This window comes from Bison bison, unplaced genomic scaffold, assembly GCF_000754665.1.
Source record: "Bison bison bison isolate TAMUID 2011002044 unplaced genomic scaffold, Bison_UMD1.0 scf7180017864280, whole genome shotgun sequence".
Taxonomy (NCBI): domain Eukaryota; kingdom Metazoa; phylum Chordata; class Mammalia; order Artiodactyla; family Bovidae; genus Bison; species Bison bison.
Genome location: NW_011494852.1, coordinates 8,471,685 through 8,493,774, shown reverse-complemented (window position 1 = coordinate 8,493,774; position 22,090 = coordinate 8,471,685). Strand labels below are relative to the sequence as shown.

Here is a 22,090-nt window from a genome sequence, read left to right as displayed (position 1 = left end):
CTTGGTGGTCCAGTGGTTGAGACTCCACATTTCCACTGTGTGTGTGTGTGTGTGTGTGGTGTGTGGTGTGTGTGTGGTGTGTGTGTGGTGTGTGTGTGTATGTGTGTGTGTGTGTGGGGGGGTGTGTGTGTGTGTTCCCCTGCTTGGGGAACTAAGACACCCCCGCCTCCCGCTGCACAGTGTGGCCAAAAAAGAACTAAAGAAAATAAAAAACACCCACCTTACAAAAAAATTAAAAGTACGCCTTTTCCATGTCCACCTCCCAGAAAAGCAGAGCCCGATGTAAATCCTGTACCCCTCCACAACAGAAGAGTGGCAACAGCCCTGCAGTCTGGCCGACTTTCAGTTTCCTAGCGTAACTGTTTCATCAGCAAACCAGATTTCCACTCTCAGTATCTAACTGGCAACTGTTTATCTGTCATGAAGAACCATCACCAACTAGTAGTCTTTTATTTTTGTCTTCAGTTCTGTGTATTCCTTTCAAAGGTTGATATTAAGGAATCAATTTTTCAAGTCTGAACACTAGATTACCAGTGTATTATAAAAGGATATAATGCAGGAACAACCTGATGGAACAGACGCAAAGGGCAGGCTATGTGGAACTTGCCACCCTCCCCAAATCTCCACTATTCACCAACCCAGCAGCTCTGGCTTGTTTTCTGTAAGATGCTCTCTCCTATGCAAAAGTACCTTGATCCCTTGGAGTTTCGAACCACCTTTCTTTTCTTTCTAAAAGGTTGTGAGTTAGTTGGATGAATAATGGATCCATCTATCTATCGCTGCTCCACATGGCTTGTGGGATCTTAGTTCCTTTACCAGGAATTGAACCCAGGGGCCTGCTACAGTGGGAATGTGGAGTCCTAATCACTGGACCACCAGGAATTCTTTTCAGCCACTCTTTGATCAGTCAATCACTAAAGCCAGCTCCAACCTCAGCAGGAGCCCTTTAAACTCATGTGAACCAAGCACCCAGGGCCACACTCATGGAAGGCACTCTAGATGAGGCTGCCAGCTCAGCAGTGCTACTGAGTTTATGTATTTGCACACTTATACAAAACCTGCTACTTGAGACAGCCTTCAGGACAAACGTCAAGGATGATGCCTCGCGTAGTACTAACAAGGAACTTTAACCGTTTGGGCCGGTCATACTTTTAATGTGAAGAACCCTGCTCTTCACTGAAATGCAGGTAGAAAATACATGACATACACATGTACCTGACAGTCATAAAAGCATACTGAGAGACGCTGGGACAGACCCACTCTGTAGATTAACAACAATCTCCAGCTACCACATGCCAGTCTCCATGTTAGGTGTGTGGGCACCATTTTGAGCTCTGTTTTCCAGATCAGGAGACTCAACAGTCAAAGGATAAAGGCCGCTGCCCACAGGCATGCAGCTAGCAAGTGGCAGAGCTGGATTCAAGCCCAGGACTGTTTGGCTCAGAAATCTAAGCCTTTCCATTTCACACAACTGCTCTCACCTGACGTTCTTTTGGGCTGCTGCGGGCTTGAGCCAGGTCTGAATTGCTGTTCCCCTACCCTCCAGCAGACTGGACTCAGAAAGTTGTGTTAAGAGTCTGGGACTGTGCCACCATGTATAGCTGACCTCTGACCAATACTGTAGGCCAAGAGCATTATGGGGGAAAAAAATAGAACCAGAGGACTTCCCAGGTACCCAAAAGGCCCATTCCTTCTCCTGGGGGTTGATGGTCACCAGGAAGTACCTGATCTAGGATATAGTTGCGCTTCTTGCGGGCAGCAATCTGGATGAGACGGTTGAGGCACTGAGTGGCCTGCTGGATCAGGACGTCCCAGCGGCCGGCGTAGTTTCGCTGACGGCGTAGGCCCATTACCTGTGGGCAGGGAGTGGTAAGGGGTGGCTGGGGGTCCTGTTTGCTAGGCAGCAGGCGGGGGGTGGGGTGGATAAAGAAGGGCTGCGCTTACCCGCATCTTATCCATGATGGCATTGGTACCCAGGATGTTGTACTTCTTGGAGGGGTTGGAGGCTGCATGTTTGATGGCCCACGTGGTTTTGCCAGCAGCAGGCAGGCCCACCATCATTAGAATCTACGAGAACAGGACCAAGAGGGGCGCTGTGAACAGTGTGTACCATGGCAGCCTGGCATCACCCCTCGCTGGGGACTGTGAGGGTGACTCTAAACCTCACAGCCACCTCTGGGAAATGGAAGCAGTAACAGTGTCTATGCTATGCTACGCTATGCTAAGTTACTTCAGTCGTGTCCGACTCTATGTGACCCCATAGACGGCAGCCTACCAGGCTCCCCTGTCCCTGGGATTCTCTAGGCAAGAACACTGGAGTGGGTTGCCATTTTCTTCTGCAATGCATGAAAGTGAAAAATGAAAGTGAAGTCGCTCAGTCGTGTCCGACTCTTAGCGACCCCATGGACTGCAGCCCACCAGGCCCCTCCGTCCATGGGATTTTCCAGGCAAGAGTACTGGAGTGGGGTGCCATTGCCTTCTCCAGTAACAGTGTCTACTTCACAGTATTGCTGTTGGGAGTGAAAGACATGAGGGTTGTGAGACTTTCAGCAGAGGGCCTGCTGTTATCATGAATATTAACATTTCTGTTTAGGCAGGATTCAGGGGTGTCTGACAGGAAAAGGCCCACGGAATAGGCACAAGGAGTGGTACAACATTCCTGGAGTCTAAGATGAGGACAGACTGTATGTGCAAAGACAAGACCTAATACAGAAAAAAGCATTTAGGATAAACTTCAAAACTCTTAAAAGGAAACATTTGTAGATGGTGGAATTATGGGAAACTCTCCTTTATACTTCTTAATTTTCTAAAATAAAAGCAAAATCACATACACCAGAAAAAAAAATTATTTGAGAATTAAGACCAGGAGTATAGCTTTTGCAGCCAAATCAGCTCCAAGCCCAGGTGCCATTTTTGTTCTCAGACAGGCTTGGGCAGGAGTGTGGAGCCACAAAACCTCCTCCAAGAACCTGCTCACCAGAAAGTGCCTTTCACACCCTTTTTCTGCTAGAAGGCCTCCTTTCTCAAGATTCTGACCTCACTCAAGGAACAGTGTGGCAACTTCTGGGATCTTTCTGGTATTTAGTTATAATAGTCCAGCCCTCTTTGGCCTAAGCCACGCCCACACCCCTCACTCTCCCCGAATCTAGGACGCTCCTCCACACTCAGCTGCAAGCAGGCCTCCTGTCTAGGCAGCAGCGTGGCTCTGCAGAGGTGGCCACCCAGGCAGGCTTCCAGGTTCCTCACCTCACACTCTGCCTTGCTCTTTGGTCCAACGGTGCCCCGGATGCGCTCACTCAGGGGAAGGTGCTGGATGAAGGTGAAGCCTGGGAGGACGGAACAGTAAGGCTCTGCCCGCTGCCCAAAGTTGAACTCCACCGCACAGTTCTTCACCAGGACGTGAGGGTAGAGGGCCTGACCCCCTAAGGCTTCCTTCTGGATTCGGAAGGCAATGCCCATCCACTTCCCATTTTTGGTGAAGGAAAGTTCCACGTCATTTCCACATTCAAAGTCCTAGGGGAAAAAAGCCAAAGAAAGGTAAGTTCCAATGCTCCAATGCGTAAGGTACCAGGAACCATGAGTCAGGGAGCAGATGTAAGGGGTGGAAACAGCTTGCGCCCCAGATTCAAGTGCAGCCCTCCTCAACATATAAATGTGTCCGCCAGCCCCAAGGAATGGTTCAGACCATATGCAGCCCAAGGCCCTCTTTGGCCATAACCCAGAAGTGAATGTGAAGTGTGTAACTTTAGGAAGTTCCAAGTATTTGAATCTTGTGCCTAGCCTGAGATGGACTGGAAGCTGTCCTGTCCATTCTCAACTCCCACAAGATAATGGATGGAAAGAAATTCACAGCAGGGCCTGTTAAGTCAAGCCTGGCTCCACAAGTGCATCCATTTATATGTTCAACACGTGCTCCCTGAGTTCCTGCTCTTCTTGATGCATATTCTAGTCATCTGAGCCTGACAAGCATTCAGAGCCTAGTGGGGAACCAGACAAGGACATTATCCTAATTCAGTGAGAACACCCACGCAGGATCAAGATTCTCTGAGGAGGAACCTGTAAGCCAAGTCCTGAACAATAAATGGGAATGAGCCAAGTTTGGGGTGAGAGAAGATAGTCCTAAAGAGAAGTTCTTACGTACAAATCTGGCAGTGAGAGGACACAGGGTCAGACTGGCTGAAACATAAAGAACTGGGAGGTGGTGACTTCAGGTACAGCCGGACAGCTGGAAGGGACCATATTCATTAATTCAACAATTCACTGAGTCCTGAGTGATCAGCTGAGGTTTAGTGTCAAGATCCTGTTTTGGAAGGCAGACGGCTTTAGTTCTACCATTTGCTACATCTTCAGTTTCCTTTTCAAAAAAGTTTCCACAATACAGCAGAATTGTGCTAAGGACTAAACAGGTTAATGTATTTCCTACAGTGAGAGCACGAGTGGGTGGTCTCACTCCCAGATGCCAGACACTGCTCTAGACTGGAGCGTGGGGGCGGGGAAGTTTAGATTCCTGCTGATGGCAGCAGAGTAGAGCCCCTGACTTGTTCCTAAGAGCAGAATTGCCTGGTCAAAACTGTGTTTCACAAAGATCACTCAGCTGCAGAGCAAAGGTTAATAACTAACCTTTGGGGTCATAAGCAGATGGGAGCAAAGGCTGAGTGGTATTCCTTCCCCTCCTGCATGCAGAGACCACCTTGGGACTTGCCTTTGAGCAGCTGTGAAAGCCCCCTTCCCCCAAGGAGCCTCCTCGCCACCCTCCTCAGTGGTCACAGGGCATAGTTCTACATGGTCCTTTGTGTCTGTAAGCGCCCATACAGGTAAAGATCACGCAGGGCAGACACACAGACTTCTGCTGGACTAAATCCTGCCTCAATCCCTGCAGGATGGTCCCTCCCGTATCTTCTCACCTGAGCAAGAATCGCCAGGTCACTTTTGCTCTGTTGTGAAAATGAACATGGCAGGGGCTAACCTTTCTTATGTCCACCAGCTTCACTACAGGAACTTACCTCCCTGTACGGAAACCAGCAACCTCAACTGACAAATCCAGCACAACAGGGCCAACAGTCAAGAAGGCAAGCGTAATTGTGTCACCTCTGCTAAAATGTCCCTGGGTGCCACTCTAGGGCCTAAGGACCCAAAGTCCTAGCCTGGTGCTGTTCAAAGTGTGTTTTCACAGCCTCGCCTCTCACACCTCTCTGTGCTGTCCCCAAGGCGCCGAATATTTTACTCCTTACGGTTTGCTGAAGTGAGCTATCCTGTCCTCTCTACCTGGAAGGTCATCTGGCCCTGCTTTGTGAGTGCTGAGAACTCAAGCTCTGACACCAGTGTCCTCCCCACTAGTTCCCCTTCAGGTCACTAATCTTTCACACCCCTTCTTAACCCTTCCCTCTGAATCTTTTAAAGTGATGCCATCACTTCATGGCAAATAGATGGGGAAACAGTGGAAACAGTGTCAGACTTTATTTTGGGGGGCTCCAAAATCACTGAAGATGGTGACTGCAGCCGTGAAATTAAAAGACGCTTGCTCCTTGGAAGCAAAGTTATGACCAACCTAGACAGCATATTCAAAAGCAGAGACATTACTTTGCCAACAAAGGTCCATCTAGTCAAGGCTATGGTTTTTCCAGTAGTCATGTACAGATGTGAGAGCTGGACTATAAAGCAAGCTGAGGGCTGAAGAACTGATGCAAAATTTTGAACTGTGGTGTTGGAGAAGACTCTTGAGAGTCCCTTGGACTGCAACTGGAGACCCAACCAGTCTATTCTAAAGGAAATCAGTCCTGAATATTCATTCGAAGGACTGATGCTGAAGCTGAAATTCCAATACTTTGGCCACCTGATGTGAAGAACTGACTCATTTGAGTAAACTCCGGGAGTTGGCGATGGACAGGGAGGCCTGGTGTGCTGCAATCCATGGGGTCGCAGAGTTGGACGTGACTGAGCAACTAAACTGAACTGATCCTTTAAACAAAGGAAACTGAACACAGATTAAAAAACAGAAGTAAAGATGAACTGGTTGAAGCAAGAGTCAAGGCCCAAAGTTCCCAAGTGCTACACACTCAGAATGTCACGCCCGAATAAGAGAGCTTGGGGAACACACTCACATGCTGATGACACATTAAACTGCTACAACCTCTCTGGAGTTGGAGTACAGTCTCGACAGTAGCTATCAAAAATTAAAACTGTACCTCTGACTCAGAATTTATGCTTTCAGTAGTATATATTCTACAACTGTATGCCCACAAGAACGCAAGAACGTGCAAACTGTTCACTCCAGCACCACTAAATGTGCTCCAGTGGGGAAGTGGGAGACTAAATCACACAGGACGTCCATGAATGGGAACATGAAAAGCCCTCCAAGATACTCTGGTCAGTGGGAAATAATAAGCTATCACTGTAGCATCAACTGTTCCAAGAAATAACTTTTAGGTCCACCAGGGGAAACTGACACCTACATTAGAATACTAGGAAGCCACTAAGTAAAATGATGAGAAATTAACCAAGTGTCTATTAAGACAGAACTGATTATATAAACATGGTAGATCAACACAATAACTGCAGACTATATAAAAGAACAAAGAAGTCCTCTAGGTAATGATATTAAAAAAACCTCTAAGATATATAGTTAAACAAAGACAGATACAGAATAACATGTGTAATATGCTACCTTTTGTGTAGAAAAGAAAAATAACCACCACCTTTCCTGTATTCTGATAAAGAAATGTTGAGTACCAGCGGCCTCATGTGTAGGGGAGGGCATATGTGAACCATGGGTGGAGGGGAAGGGTCTGAAGAAGACTTTATACTGTATACCTTTCTGTATGTCTGGATATTTTTGAAATCCATAAAAATTTATTAACTATCCAACAGTGTTTTAAATTGAGCTAGATTTATACTTTCTGTGCAGACAAGGGAAAGATAGCTGAGATTTACTGTTAAATTGAAAAAAATGCGAGGTTTGGAACAGTGTGCAGAATATAAACATGGTTAATTTTTATTCAAGAAAACATGTGTGTATGAGTGTGTGAAGTCGCTCAGTCATGTCCGACTCTTTGTGACCCCGTGGACTGTAGCCCATCAGGCTTCTGTAGCCCGTCAGGCTCCTCTGTCCATGGGATTCTCTAGGCAAGAATACTGGAGTGGGTTGCCATTTCCTTCTCCAGGGGATCTTCCCAACTCAGGGATCGAACCCGGGTCTTGTGCATTGCAGGCAGACGCTTTATCCTCTGAGACACTAGGGAAGCAAGAAAACATGCTTTTTATTAAAAAGATAATGAGGTCATGACTGACAAAAGAAGACTGAGAAATTGTTTTAGACTAAAAAGACATGACAAGAAAATGCAATCAGTGATCCTGGACTGGATCCTGAACTACAAACCAAACTTCTCTAAAGGATATTGTTGGGACAGCTGACAAAACTTAACCATGGACTGTGGATAGATAATAGCATTAAATCAACATTAAATTTGATTACTGTGGTTAAGAGAATAGCTTTATTCTTAAGAAATGCATACTAAAATATTAAGGAATAAAGACAAAGTAGGCATCTTACTCTCAAATAGGTCAGATAAAAATCATATACATACACATACATATATTTGAGAAAAATGGTAAAGCAAACATTAGAATCTGGACAAGGTTCTATGAGAATTCTATGGCTTTTCTTTAAATTGGAAATTCTTTCAAAGAGGGGAAAAAAAAAGAAAGAAAGAAAAAAGAATACCATGTGTATAAATATGAGGGAGAGAAGGAAGAAGGGAGCGGGAAGAAGGCCAAGAGGAAGCATCCACCTGGTTAACCACTTTCCCTGGGGCTTCATGGCATATTTTTACAAACATTTAACTTCCAATGATCATAGTGTTAAAGAGTATTTCCTGAGCATTCATTCTCTGCCAGACACTGCTATAAGTGCTTCTAATGGTCTACCTTAATGACACCACATGAAATTCTGAGGTAGGTGTGAGAATTCTCACTGAGAGGAAACTGAAACACAGGGAGGGCAGGCTGTCCAGGGCTGTGAGTTGAAAATCAGGGTCTGTGCCTAGGAATTCTGGCCCCAGAACCATCAGTCACACTCTATACCTCTGTGAGTGCTGGTTACTGCTCTTGGGAACTAAAGTTCAGCAGCAGTTCAGGTTTCTTCTACCTTGTTCTGTTTTGCAGCCACCCCAAGAAGGCAATGGCACCCCACTCCAGTACTCTTGCCTGGAAAATCCCATGGATGAAGGAGCCTGGTAGGCTGCAGTCCATGGGGTCACTAAGAGTCAGACACGACTGAGCGACTTCACTTTCATTTGTCACTTTCATGCACTGGAGAAGGAAATGGCAATCCACTCCAGTGTTCTTGCCTGGAGAATCCCAGGGACGGGGGAGCCTGGTGAGCTGCCATCTATGGGGTCGCAGAGTCGGACACGACTGAAGCGACTTAGCAGCAGCGGCAGCATCCTCCTCCTAAAAGGCAATGCACTACTGGAAGCCTGGCTAAACCAATGAGGTGAAGGAAGGGAGAAGTTCTGGGATGAGATGATGCTAAAGTGGGGGCAAGAGCCAACACCACTGCGCTTGAGAACAGATAGGCTATTTCATGGGCTTCCCAGGTGGTGCTGGTGGTGAAGAATCTGACTGTCAATGCAGGAGACACAAGAGACAAGGGTTTGATCCCTGGATCAGGAAGATCCACTGGAGAAGGAAATGGCAATCTGCTCCAGTATGCTTGGAGAAAATTCCATGGATAGAGGAGCCTGGCAGGCTACAGTCCACGGGCTTGAAAAGATTCGGACACAATTGAGCACTTGCGCATGCAGACTATTCCACAGCAAAGGGAGGTAATTCCTTAGTTTGCTTAGGAAATGTTACTCTGGTATCTAGAAGTTGTGCACGTCTGACATCCCCAAACATCTTCAGGATGCCCATCCAAAAACTTTGCACAAAAGACCAGAGGGGGAAGAATGGCAGAATTTTGCACAAAATGACCACAAACATTTCAGTGTGTCAAAGAGAAACAGAGGTATGGTGAGAGCGGCTGGACAAAGGGCAGACGATGGACAGAGATATTCTGAAAGAGATGTTGCAGGTTGACCTCACAGGACCAACATTTGGTTCTGCTAACTCCCATGGGCTGCCAGCACTCACCGCAAAGCAGCCAATTACATCATTCTCTGCAAACTTGTCTCCATAGTTTTCAAAGCGGCTATTGGTGGACTTCTTCCCAGTGCCTCCGTAGCCATAGGAGAAAGGCTCTTCGCCTGAGGGAAGAAACAGGCAAAGGCAGGTTAGACCTGTGATGGTCACAATGGCCTTTATGGCTGTTACAAAGTTTTAAATTAAAACAAATTAAAGAAACATTTTCTTTGCCTGTTTTACTAATCAGGTGCTTTTGGGGGAAGAGGTAAGAAAGCTTCCATTGAAAGGAAGCCCTTCATCATGCAGAGTTTCTGAGGGTTTGATGGCTTTAGGTGTTAAGTCTGAGAGCTGGAACTGACCTGAACTGCTTTGAACAGGAAGGGAGAACTGGGGAAAAAAGGGAGGAGGAAAGAGAGAAGCTGGGATGGAGAAAGGCTGTACACTAAGGCACATTTCTTCCTTGTGACATTCAACATTCAGTTAAGTCTCCTAACAGTGTCTGTTTTTGGTGTCAATGAGTTTTGGTCAGAAATCAGTAAAGGGGTTTTGCTTCTGCAGACCACGAGGTCTAACCCATAGGAAAGGTACAGATTTCCTCAGGCTACACAACTGGGTTCTGAAGCAAGATGACTGAGACCCCAAGGGCCCTGGCTGACATCTGAGTTACAGAGATATCAGGCCAGAAACCTAAGTTCTGCCAGTAAAGCAGGTGCCAACAAGCATGAACTTCAGGCCCAGCTCTAGCCTGAATCAGCTGTGTAACCTGGACATCTGCTTGACTGTTCTGGGCTTTGTATCTTTATCTGTATCAACTGTTCTCCATTTACATCTCAAAACTGAAACAAAGATAAAAGGAGATGACATATGAATCTTAAATAAAACTGCTAATACACATCAAAATGAAAACTGTACACTACTTTTAACCTACCATTTCTGCTTTTAAGGCTTAGACTAACTACATACAAGGAGAGCTCAAGTGTTTTACTGTAAAAATTTATAATCAACGTAAATGACCCACAAAACATTTATAAATAGGTAATACAATTATAAAATGAAAAATTATGCAGTGGTCAAAAAATCTATACTTATTTACAAAATATAACCACCAACATCAAGTGGGAAAAAGCAGTCAGGCTACAGAAAAGTTCTATAACGTATCCCATTCGAGATACACAAAGGACAAAGACATTGTCTCGAAGAATGCAGATGAAAATGTTGGCACTAGTCATTATCCCATAGGTTTAGAAGGATTTTCATTTCCCCTTCTCTGTAACGGCCTGAATTTTCACACGGAGCAGACATTATTTTCACAATCAGAATGTTTACATGAGCAAGAAAGAAAGTCTCACCATCGGTCACTGAAACCAGTCACCTGGGGCCAGAAGGTCATTAGAGCCTCGGGAATCTGTGAAAATTCAAAACCTCTCAAGACAGCCCCTCCCTGCCTCTTTCCACCAGCCAGCCCTGGCCCCACTGGTCTTTTTCTCTTTTACTCTGGGTTAGGCTCTGGACAGAAGATTCCAGACAGAACTCAATGAAACTTGAGGACTTTATTACTTTCACCACGGTTTGAGAACAGGAGACAACTGGTCTTTTTTTTTTTTTTAAAGGGAACAGTTTTCTGAAGAGAACTTTGGACCCTGTTCTTAAAGATGAAAGATAAATTTTTTGTAGAAAAGTTGCTGTATGATTGTGGTCCTTCCAGTTGAATCCTGTAAGTCTGAAGCTAGGCAGCCCCACAAACCTAATCCCTGTGTCTATTCCACCCCAGGGCAGTTCTGTTCTGGGTCCAATGCGGAAGAGAGAAGCTGAGGAAGCCTGAGAATCCAGGGATCAAGGCACCCGCACTACTCTCTGGATTGCTTGGCTGACCTCCCTTACCTAGCTGAGTGCTGCAAGAGTCCAGGGACCAACCAATGCGGACCACGTGTGGGTCGGGCTCTGTAGACGGAAGGTGCTTCACAGAGATTTCTTCATTGATCTGGGACAGAGAAAAAGAAGACTCAGAATTGATTCTCTGGAGGCTGACAGTTTAGGAGGCAATACAGGTGGGAAATGCACAGATGTTAAAACAGGAATGGCTTCTGTGGCTGGGGAACACGTATCTGAGCTGTCTCAAGGGCCAGCTATACCGAAACCAGGGCCTCCAGAGGGCTCAGGAGAGTTCAGGGCCACAGAGATGGGAATTTTAAAAATAGTTATTTTTTAGCTGTAATACTTGGACTGCAAGGAGATCCAACCAGTCCATTCTGAAGGAGATCAGCCCTGGGATTTCTTTGGAAGGAATAATGCTAAAGCTGAAACTCCAATACCTTGGCCACCTGAATGGAAGAGTTGACTCATTGGAAAAGACTCTGATGCTGGGAGGGATTGGGGGCAGGAGGAGAAGGGGACGACAGATGAAGAGATGGCTGGATGGCATCACCGACTCAAGGGACATGAGTTTGAGTGAACTCCAGGAGTTGGTGATGGACAGGGAGGCCTGGTGTGCTGCGATTCATGGGGTTGCAAAGAGTCGGACACGACTGAGAGACTGAACTGACTGACAAGGCAAACAGGGACTCTCACAACATTTGGTGTGAGCCCACAAATTGATGTAATGTCTTTAGAGGGCAATTTAACAGTCTTATTATTAAGAGCAAATGCACATGCTCTATAACCAACCAATTCAACTTTCAGTCTATCCTAGGGACATATACACACACAAAAAATGCAGTGTGGTGGTCTTTATGTTGAAAAGGAAGGAAGAGAGGGGAAGAGGAAGGAAGAAAAAACCACCTGCAAAATACCAGTCACATTAAGGCATATCCATGCCACAGAATGATACAGCGGTTAAAATGAATGAAGCAGGACTAATACACTGGTACGGAAAAACATTCAAGATATATAGTATTAAGTAACAGGAGCAAAAAAAATAAAAGGCACCTTCTGACTTAACTTTTAATTAGCAGTTAACTATCTAATAACCAATATTTATCTTATTCGTTTGTGGCTTTTAGAAAGTTACTCTAGTAATTGACTTTTGGACACACGATTTTCACATTTTAACATCTCCAGAGTCAGTATATGTCTTACAGCTGACGTCTGAAAGCACTATGTTAGTGTAACTGGCGGTTTCTCTATGCACACAAAACAACGTGCGACTGAGAATCAAGTGTCTTAGTCAAATACGATAACCCTTGGTCTTAGTTTCCACCTCTGAAAAATGGGGGACAACAGTACATATTTTATGATGAGACTGTAAAGATTAATGGATATGCATGGAAAGAACTTGGCACTGTACCTAGCACATGCAACGTATTCTACAGATATTAGCTATCATAAATAAGTTTGGATACACAAAGGATACACAAGAAACTGTTAACACATAAAGTATCTCTAGAGGGTAGGATGGGGCTGGGAGGATGTGAGTATAACTCTGGTTTTTACTCTTCTGTGCTCTCTGCCCTTTTACTAAACATGACCAGATATTATTTTCATAAATACACTTTGACATGGAACTGTGGAGAGATAATGGTAGAGGATATCCGGATAGCAGAACCCTACTTTGCCCTACTCTCACCTGGCCTCCCTTTAACTGGCCAGGGCCAATTCTTTCCAGTTCACTGTTTTTCCAAATAACTCCTCTCCCTAGCTCTACAAACATGTCACCCTCGCATGGCTGGCTATACAGCACCTAGGTCAAACCCCATCAAGGAAAAAATCCGCTTAATGAAGCAACATATGGTCGCCTTGCTTTCCCCATATAATATTTAGCAATGACAGTTCTCTTGAATTAATTTTACTTTTTTCTTTGGCCTGAACATAAAATTCATGTTCAATCAAATTTCTTTTGCAATCATGGCTCTGATCAAGGATGGACCTGCTTTCTGTCCCCATCCCTCTGCTGCTCCCACTTACCTTCATCTCAAAGCACACACGGCCCCTTCTGACCCCGTAGCTGGCACGGGCTCCTGACCACAGGTATGCAAAGCCTTCAATCGTGAGCGGGTAGCCACTACTCCGGTCTCGGGCCACCTTGAAGTGGAGGTCGCAGTTGTCTGTGGAGGAAACAGCCTGTAGTTGGCTGATGTTTTAATGGTCCCCAGAGGGACAGGCAGGAGAAGGCAATGGCACCCTACTCGAGTACTCTTGCCTGGAGAATCCCAGGGATGGGGGGAGCCTGGTGGGCTGCCGTCTATGGGGTCGTACAGAGTTGGGCACAACTGAAGTGACTTAGCAGCAGCAGCAGCAGAGGGACAGGCAGAGGTAAGTTTCCTAAGAGTGTTAACCAAAACTACACAAGCTGACACGGTGTGGGGACAGGTTCACGAGAAGCCAGCCACACCACCTAACCATTCTCTCTTTTAGCACAAAGGCCCTGCAATACTGCTAACTGGACTGCACAGGATGAAAGCTGCCACGCCGCAGAGGAACTAGGGTTCTTCACCTGGCCAGGGTCCAAGGATGGCTGTCACGGGGGCTCCTGCAAGTAATACACACATGCCTCTCTAATGGGGCTAGTGGTAAAGAACCCTCCTGCCAGTGCAGGAGACATAAGAGAGACAGGTTTGATCTCTGGATCTGGAAGATCCCCTGGCGGAGGGCACAGCAATCCACTCCAGTATTCTAGCCTGGAGAATCCCATGGACAGAGGAGCCTGGTGGGCTACAGTCCATAGGGTCACAAAAAGTTGGGACACAACTGAAGTGACAGCATGCACACTTGCTAGGGAGAGGGTCAATATCCTTTCAAGTGATTCTAGAATTTAAAAGGTTAGAGTCTCAAGTGATTTTAGAATTTAGAAAAGATTACCTCCCAACACCATAAACTTCAACCACCTCCCATGCTAACTCTATCAGTGTGGGATATCAGTCAGGCTCCTGCTGCCAAGAGCGGCACCAACAGCTGACCCCGATCCACACCCGCCACCCAGGACCACGGTCAGGTGCGCCACAGGCTCCCAGCTCCTCGCGTGGGCCCAGGACTCTGCTGCTCAGACTCTCCCCACTCTGCCAGGAGCCACGCATGTCTCCGGGAAAGTCTTTCCTGTATGTCTCGTCCAGTAGGCTCTCTCCTTTCTCTAAAGGCTGAGTGCCATGGTCTGTACATTTGGTATTTAATCAGATGCTGCTTCATGAACCACTGCCACAATACTTAAAAAATTAACACTCTGTTTCACTCTGAATCCTTAAGATCCTGTGATAAAAGGGACTGTATACTAGATATCTTTACCTCTTTTAAAGCATGTAGCCATTGGTTTATAAACACGAGCTATGTAAACAAGTACATGAATGAACTGTTAATTTTCTGCTCTGTTGAAAAGTGCAGTCCTCAGACTTGACTGGGCTTCTGGGTGTGTTCAAAAATTCATATTCATAGGCCCTACCACTTAAGAGTTTATCTGAGGAGGCCTGAGGAGGGACAGGACCTCTACATTCATTCCGCCAAGTATTTAGATGCACGGTCAAGGGGGAAGTCACTTATCTAGAGGAAACAAAACCGAACTGGGAGACAGAGAGCAGGGCAGGCCAGGTTAATGCCTGAGGAGACAAGGCAGCATTGGTTTCACCAGGAACGTGAGCAGCAAATGGAAACTGGGGAAATGGCCGTCAAAGAGTTAAGTTTCCCCAGCAGCACTCAGGTTCCCTTCTTGATTAGATGACAACTTTACAGGGTGTTCAGGGTTTTCCAACTTGCTCTCTGATGAATGTCACTGAAAGTCCCCTGAGGTATAAGAGCAGGATTCTTCCTCCCTGAAGAGAAGCTTGGAGAAGTAGAATGACTTGACCGAATCTCACAGATAGAGCTGTTGTCTCCAAACCGACACCCTGACTCCAGGGCTCTGCTAGTTCTCATGTCTGAACTAACTGCTCTGGACGGTGCCGGGTGGGGATTTTGTGAAGGTAAAGGCAGTTTCCTTACACTGACTGAAGACAGTATCAAACAGGCACTCCAAAGACTCACATGTGTCAATGGCCACAAGGGTGTCATCAAAGTCATCTTCATCCTCTTCAGCCGGAGGCTGAGGAGATCGCCCCCTGTGTCATAAAGAGGTATCAGTCACAGGAGAACAGAAGAACAAGGGAAGAAGGGACCTCAAGTTTCTGCTGGAATTTACAAGTGGCCTCCAAGCTGCTTCCTGGATTTCAAGTTCCTCCCACAGAGGTTAGCAAAAGAACTCTGGAACCCTACATCCTTGCAATGAGAGCAATGACTATTAACTACCAGGGCGGGGTCAAAGACTGGAAAGGGTGTGCTCTGCTGAAGAGGGCCATGAGAATCATTTAGAGAACTTTTTGAAAAATACCACTCTCTCACACCCTCAGATTCTGATCCACCCCTCTACATGCTGAGCACTGCCTTCACACTGAACTCTGCTACTGATGGGAGGTTACAGTAGCCCAGAGAGTACTGGGCCAGGAAGGGCAATCTGTAAGAATTTGGATAAACCTGTTATTATAATCTGTCCTTATTCCAGGCTTCCTAAAACTCCACATCTGAAAGGATTTGAAATGACCCATTTTTGTCTTCTCTTTTCAAAGTGTCCTAAATTATGAACGAAATTTATTCCAACCAAAATACTAAAAGGGACTATGTGAAAATACTGGTGGTTTCCAACATATGGGAATAAGGTAGAAGTGTGGAGTCTAATGCGTAGGGTCCTCCCTGGGACAGTCTGGATGACCTTAGTCTACCATATGCTCAGGTCAGGTCATATGCAGGGCAGTGGGGCAAAGGACTAAAAAGGCAGGCTGGCATCTCACATGTGAATGGCAAGGTGTCTGAACTTCACCCTTCAAGTAATGGGAAGGGAGAAACTGAGGGAAGGATCAGAAGTTAAGCAAAGTTGAATCTGTAGTGGGGATAGGAAGAACTGGGGGAGAGTGAGAGGGCAGGAGACCTCAGCTCTGCCCTCTTGGCTAGTAAAAAGACCCCGGTGGGCACTGGGTTACAGACATTGAGACCTATTGGAAAAAGGATGACCACTGCCTCACAGACCCACCTCCTATCCTCTCGGTGCTCAAAGTACCCCCGTCCCCGGTTTTCTTCATAAGGCCTCTTGCGACTCTGGAATTGCTGTCTGTCTGGTTTGTGTTGAGATGCTTCAGGTGGGAGGAAGCTGGTGGGTGCTTCTTGCTTCATCTCTGTCTTCACTTCTACAGTCAGGACAAATCCAGATGGTTAAGACACTCAGAAACTCTTCAGTTATCACTTTTCTGGTCCCCTCTACTTCAGGAGATAATGGCAGGATCCTGACTATGGTGATGAAGGTCTGGGCACAGGCTCTTGCTAGGTTCAGTGGAAGCCTGCTGAGGGAACTGAAAAGGCTGTACTGGAGGACAGGGCTAGAATAAAGCGAGGCTGAGGATGACCATCCAGGCCCAGTAGCATCAGCAGTTGATAGGGTGAGAGATGTCAGTCAGATAATTCTCAGGCTTCGTGCGGAGGAGAGGGGACTTCACCACTAAACAAGGAGAAGCTCTCTAAGGCCCTACTCAAAGGCGAATGACTGCCTGGGCTACCTTGCCAAAGGCAAAGTAAAGTTGGGAAACTTGGGAGCTACTATCGTATGCACCAAGTAGGAAAGAGCCCTAAAAGCCTTCTACCATTTCACAATTCTGCATTCTATAATTTCTTCTCCCAGAGAATCTCTTCACTTCAATTCTTACAGAGCTTCTTCACTCTAGCAATGGAGGGGAAAGTCAGTTCAGCAGTGCTGTGGTCCCCCACCTAACTCCATGGGCTTTAATCACTATTACAAAGCCCAGAAGTGCTCCAGAAGGGCGGGTCTGCATGTAAGCCAGCCCACAGGTGGGATGGCCTTATTAAATCACCCCACAAACAGGAAGTCAGGATGGGATAACACGCTGTGGACCACAGGAATGCCCCAGGCTCAGGCAGATTCCAAGAATCCGTGCCTGCTGAGAGCAAACTGTGGGTTCAGACTCACCTCATCTATGGATGCTGTGGGTCACTCACATCACATCTACACACTTCAGCATTCAACTCAATACCACCTTGGAGCACTCCCTGGCTCTGGCACACAGACAAAATCTCAGAGAAGGCTCCTCGTTCACTAGGGCAGAGATGGTGCTCACTCACACGGACAGAGCTTCCTTGGTTCCCATCACAGCACTGGGCTCAAGGGAGGCCCTGATAAATGTCTGCACAGAAAACAGTCTCCTTGGGCCAAATGATCCCACAAGTCTCACAGAGCCTGACACAAATCTACAGTTTGTAACCTACATTCATTAAAATCCTGAGCCACTCTCAAGAAATGTCTGGGGATTTTACTTTGTGGGTGAACCAGAATGGAATCAGACAGAACCAACTAGACTGACTACAAAAAGGCACTGGGACCACAGCACAGTGAAAGGAGCACAAGACTGGGAGTCAGTCCTGGCTCTGTCGTTACTCAACAGTAGGACCCCGCTTCCCAAATACTAGGTAAGGAATGATGCGTATCAACCAAGAGCAGTGGCCCAGAAGCCAATTTAATTTCTGGGATCCAACCCTAGCCCTCAACCTCCCTCATCTGTAAAATGGGGAGAGATCTACATTATAATTGTGCTTTCCAAGCTTGTACTGTAGAAAACTTTGTTCTACAAAGACACATTTACATATTTGGGAAATGCTGGGTTTAAACAATGTGACAGAGTTTTTCCCAATCCAGGACTTCTGAGCATTTTTAATGAGCACAGTGACTCTCCCAGAGGTGGCAAGGTATATGCCGCATTTTTCAGATGCATTTGGCCAAGGTACTCTTCTCTGAGAAGTCCTTAGCAACATCTCCTGGAACAATATTCTTCAGAACATGGCAAATACTAGATTTCGAAGGTCCTTTCTAGCTTCAACATTCTAAGATTCTAAGTAGGACTCAGATATTGGCCTCCAGGTCTAAGCTCTCCAAGATGTTGTTACTAACATCTGATGACAGATACCTTGAAGACTCCCCTATCCTAATACTTGCAAGTGAGACAGACTAAATTCTTCCCTTCAAAAAGATCTTGCCAGAGTGACCAAGCCCAAAGATTGCCTAAAAGGAAGATACAAAGTTTCTGGGAAGACAGGCAGTAGGCAGAAGGTAAAGGCCACCCGCACATAGATTACATCTCCTTCAAAAGAGATGTATCACATGCGCTTTCCTACCTGGGCGATAGGCCTGCTGCTGCTGGTCGATTTCCAGTGGTCTCCTCTCGTAGCCTGACTCGTTCTCTTGCTTGATGACCTGCGTCTCATAGAATTGGTTCTGCATGGTAATATTGTCCATGACATCTTAAAACAAAAAATGGCCAGTTAGAAGGGCATTTCTTGGGACTAGAGGTAGCTTTTAAATACAAAACGATGCCATCCCCATTGTGGACAGTCTTCCAGAGGCTAAAAGATGTGAAAACACCTTCAGATGGAAACCCACCTGGGCAGTCAGGGGCCCCAGCTGCCTAAGGACAGGCCCTCTTGCCCCTCAAAAGTTAGTGATCTATCTGTGACTAGGTTCTACAGAATCCTAACACATAAAACCAAATGAAGCAGAAATGCTCTGTTTGGAGCAAGGAGATGGGAAAGTTGAAGAAGGGGTCCAACTTGACCTCCCCTCTAAGTCCCCACTGGGGTGGGGGGCAACTCCATGAACACAGTTTAAAAATTACCAGCCCAGCTGTTCCCTGACAGAGTATAAAGCTTAGGGAGTTGCCTTTAGGGTACAACCTTAAAAATTGTTCAGAGCACAAACCAGTCCTCTGTCCAACCCAATTCACTATTCCCACTTGCATAGCCAACTCTCCTTATGAATTTCTTCCGCCCTGCAATAGCTGTAAAGGTAAGGGATAACCATCTCAGTTGAAGGGGAAATGGGGGAGGAAGGAAAGGAACTGTTAAGAAAACAGGAGTTATGATAATAGTGGCCTTCAGGCTCATTAGGGATAAGCCCTAAAATATTTGGAGTTAGGCAGGAAGTGTTTCAGGAAGGTGTTTTTGTGGGTCCAGGAGGAACTCAACTGAAGGGTGGCAAGAATAATAATATCAGGGAATTTCCTGTGGTTATGATTTAGTGCTTTCACTGCTGGGGCCAGGGTTTAATCCCTGGTTGGGGAACTAAGATTCCACAAGTTGTGCAGTGTGGCCAAAAAAGAAAGAAAAAAACAATATCAACTATTCATGGAGTGGAGTACATACTATACACCACATGCTAGGATATAACTAAGAACAAGTTTCAGCTTAGTCAGACAGACACACATTAAACAAATCTGAAAGTACAAAAATTGTACTGTGTTAAGGGCTCTGAAGAAGTACCAGGGGCTGAGATCAGGGACCCAGAAAGTAACAGATAAGCCTGGACTCAAAGGATACATAGTAGTGACAATAACCCAGTAATGAGAATGGAGAAAACATTCCTGGGGTTTGGGCGACACATGATAAAGTTCAGAGATGGGACTAAAACCTGAAACTCCTTCAAGGAGAACCCTGTAGCCAAACCCAGAAAGAACATTGGAAACCTAGGTTGAGTAGCAAGCAGGTTCTCCACCCCAGGGGCAGGCTCTGCAAGATGCCTCCAGGGCCCTACTAGTGGCTGTGCCAGGACCAGTGAGGCGGAACCATGGGGAAGAAAGACTGTTCTGCTGCTTGCTAACTGACTGGATCCTTTCTCAGAGGACAAATGTATCTGGGCACAAACCAGGTGCGGCCCAAAAGGAGGAAAGTCACACAGATCACGTGGTTCGCTACAGGTCTGTTTACCAGGGCTGAAGGAAGGGTTGCGGGGGGCATAAAAGGGGCTCAAAGGATTTTGCTGTAATGGGTAGGAGAGAAAGGAAGACACAGAATAACTCCTTAATTAGAACACAGGGGGCCCTTTCATACCATCGCGTTCAACACACAACATCGTGTGTTGTTCTTGCCACAAAAGCCTCATATCTTTCTTTCCGAGAATCTCTCCTGCGCTCACAGAGGAAGCCTCGCCCAGAGAAGCTTATGATTCTGGGGCCCTTCTCTGTTCTCTAAAACATTTACCTCCTAATAACAGGCAGGCCCAGTGCTAAGCCCCTTACACATGTAATCTCATTCATCCCCAAGCGGGGAGGGGGGCACTATTATTATATCCCAATTTTACACACAAGGAAGCCAGAGCTCAGAGGTGAAGTGACTTGCCCAAGACAAAAATCTGAGTCTAGAGCCTGTGCCGTAAAGCATATCACTTTTCTTTGGAGACATTTCCAGCCACTGGCATTCCTGCCAGGGTCTTGCCTGCCCTAGGCAGGTACAGGGCCACTCCTCCTTCCTTGACAGGTCTCTGCAATGGGAAGTACTCCTCCCAGCATCTGAGTCCTAGACAACCACCCTCCACCTCAAATCTACCCTCAGATTGCCCTGCTCTAGGAAAACACGTAAATACCCTGTGCCAACCCCAAATCTAGTCTCTTCCCTGATCCTCTTGCTTTCCTCATTTCTTTAGTCCCACAGCGCAGGGTGCCCTCTTTTTCAGGTAAATAATACAATCTCTGGATGCCAGAGTTCTTTCTACTTACTCTTCAACTTTTCCAATCACCATGTCCTGTCCTGCTAGAAAGCCACCCGCTTTTAACTTGATTTACTTCCTTGCATACCAGGGTCTCTTCCCTTCAGAAAGTCACAGATCTACTCCATCCCCTCTCCTTCAGAGTGTCTGATGCAGAGGTTCTCAACCACCCCTTGAGGCCTCTCCAATCCCTAGGCGCGCACACACACAAAAACCCTGCTTCTGAGGACCGAGGAGCCCTCTCATGGAGATGCTCAGCCCCAGAAACACTTCCCCCCCTTCACCCTGAGGCCCCCTGCCAAGTCAACAAGTATTCTTTCACCCTCCACATCATACACACTCTTCCCTTCCCTACATTTGACACACCAGCTACACTCTTTTCTTGTGCATGATCCTCTACCCCTAATCCCTCAACTTCAAACTCCACCAACCTGTTATCTACCCCACCCACTCTCAGCTACTCTTTTTCTCCATCCTGTTAATCTAAGACCATTCAGCAGGAGCCACTGCGTTATCTGTCCCCAGTGCCTTCCTAGCTCCAGACCTCCAGGTATTTCACCCAGTGAAGTAGCCTTCTCTCCCCCACCAGCTGCTGGACATCGATGTTCCATATACCTTCTCTAGAAGTCAGCCAAAAGGGCTCCAGATAGCCAGCATCAAATGCCCAGGTTGCCCATGCCTCAAGGCTGGCCTTTCAGCCCTGGATCTGAGACCCTCCCCCAGGCCGTCCTCACACTGATGGGGTCCCCCATGGTACACATGGTGGTCTCTCGCATCCCCTAAAAGCTCCCCAGTCAATCACTAGAACGCACAGTCCGTCAGACCCTCCCTGGCCAGATACCGGAACTCCATCTTACCAACCCATCCCAATAACAAACATGAGAATTCCCCGGTACCCCATCCAGCAGCAAACTCCAGGATCCTCCATCCTCAAAACGGCCCCAGCCCTGAAAACACGGCTCCCAAGCCTACCCAGCTCCAAATCTTAAGATCACCATCTTTAAGATCTCAGTCTCCTAAAAGAGATCCCCTTGTTCTTCCGACTGTCTTCGGTTCCAAAAACCACGGTTTCCTGTTTCCGAGCCGCAGGCTCGGGAATCCTCTACACCCCCACCCCGGACCTGCCTCATCTCCGAAACCGAGAGCCCCCACTCCAGTATCTTCCCTGTGCCGAATGCCAGGATCCACCCTCCGGTCGTCCCGCGGGCCTTGTCCCCCGATCCTTTTCAGCGGCGGGGAGCGGTATCCCCCGATCCTCAGACCGTCTCCCCGACCTCAGGCGCCGGACTCCCGCGTCCCACAGCCCTTCCTCGGCCCGGAGTCCGGGCTCCCCGGCCCCCGCCCCGCGCACTCTCACAATGTCCGTCCGGCCCCGAGTAGCCGCCGGGCTCCGGGTGCGGCTGCAGCCCGGGCGGCGGTGGCTGCGCGGGCCCCTCCAGCTCGGAGCCCCCCTCGGTCCCCACCTCCTCGCTGTGT

General features: G+C 47.1%; 1 protein-coding gene across 2 annotated transcripts in view; it reads right to left on the bottom strand.

The window, feature by feature from the left end:
* HNRNPUL1 (heterogeneous nuclear ribonucleoprotein U-like 1) overlaps positions 1–22,090 on the bottom strand; it is a 35,582-nt gene that overhangs the window by 11,560 nt on the left and 1,932 nt on the right. Inside the window, exons 1-10 of one of the 2 annotated variants that reach the window (XM_010849263.1) lie at positions 21,972–22,082; positions 18,253–18,378; positions 16,106–16,259; positions 15,067–15,140; positions 13,021–13,160; positions 11,002–11,101; positions 9,130–9,242; positions 3,247–3,513; positions 1,945–2,067; positions 1,725–1,853 (exon numbers count right to left, since the gene is read on the bottom strand). In XM_010849263.1, the coding sequence (XP_010847565.1) occupies positions 1,725–1,853; positions 1,945–2,067; positions 3,247–3,513; positions 9,130–9,242; positions 11,002–11,101; positions 13,021–13,160; positions 15,067–15,140; positions 16,106–16,259; positions 18,253–18,373 (1,221 nt within the window). In that variant the 5' untranslated portion in view covers positions 18,374–18,378; positions 21,972–22,082. Of the gene's footprint in view, positions 1–1,724; positions 1,854–1,944; positions 2,068–3,246; positions 3,514–9,129; positions 9,243–11,001; positions 11,102–13,020; positions 13,161–15,066; positions 15,141–16,105; positions 16,260–18,252; positions 18,379–21,971; positions 22,083–22,090 lie in introns of those variants that run through there. The other variant, XM_010849262.1, reaches the window with a different exon arrangement.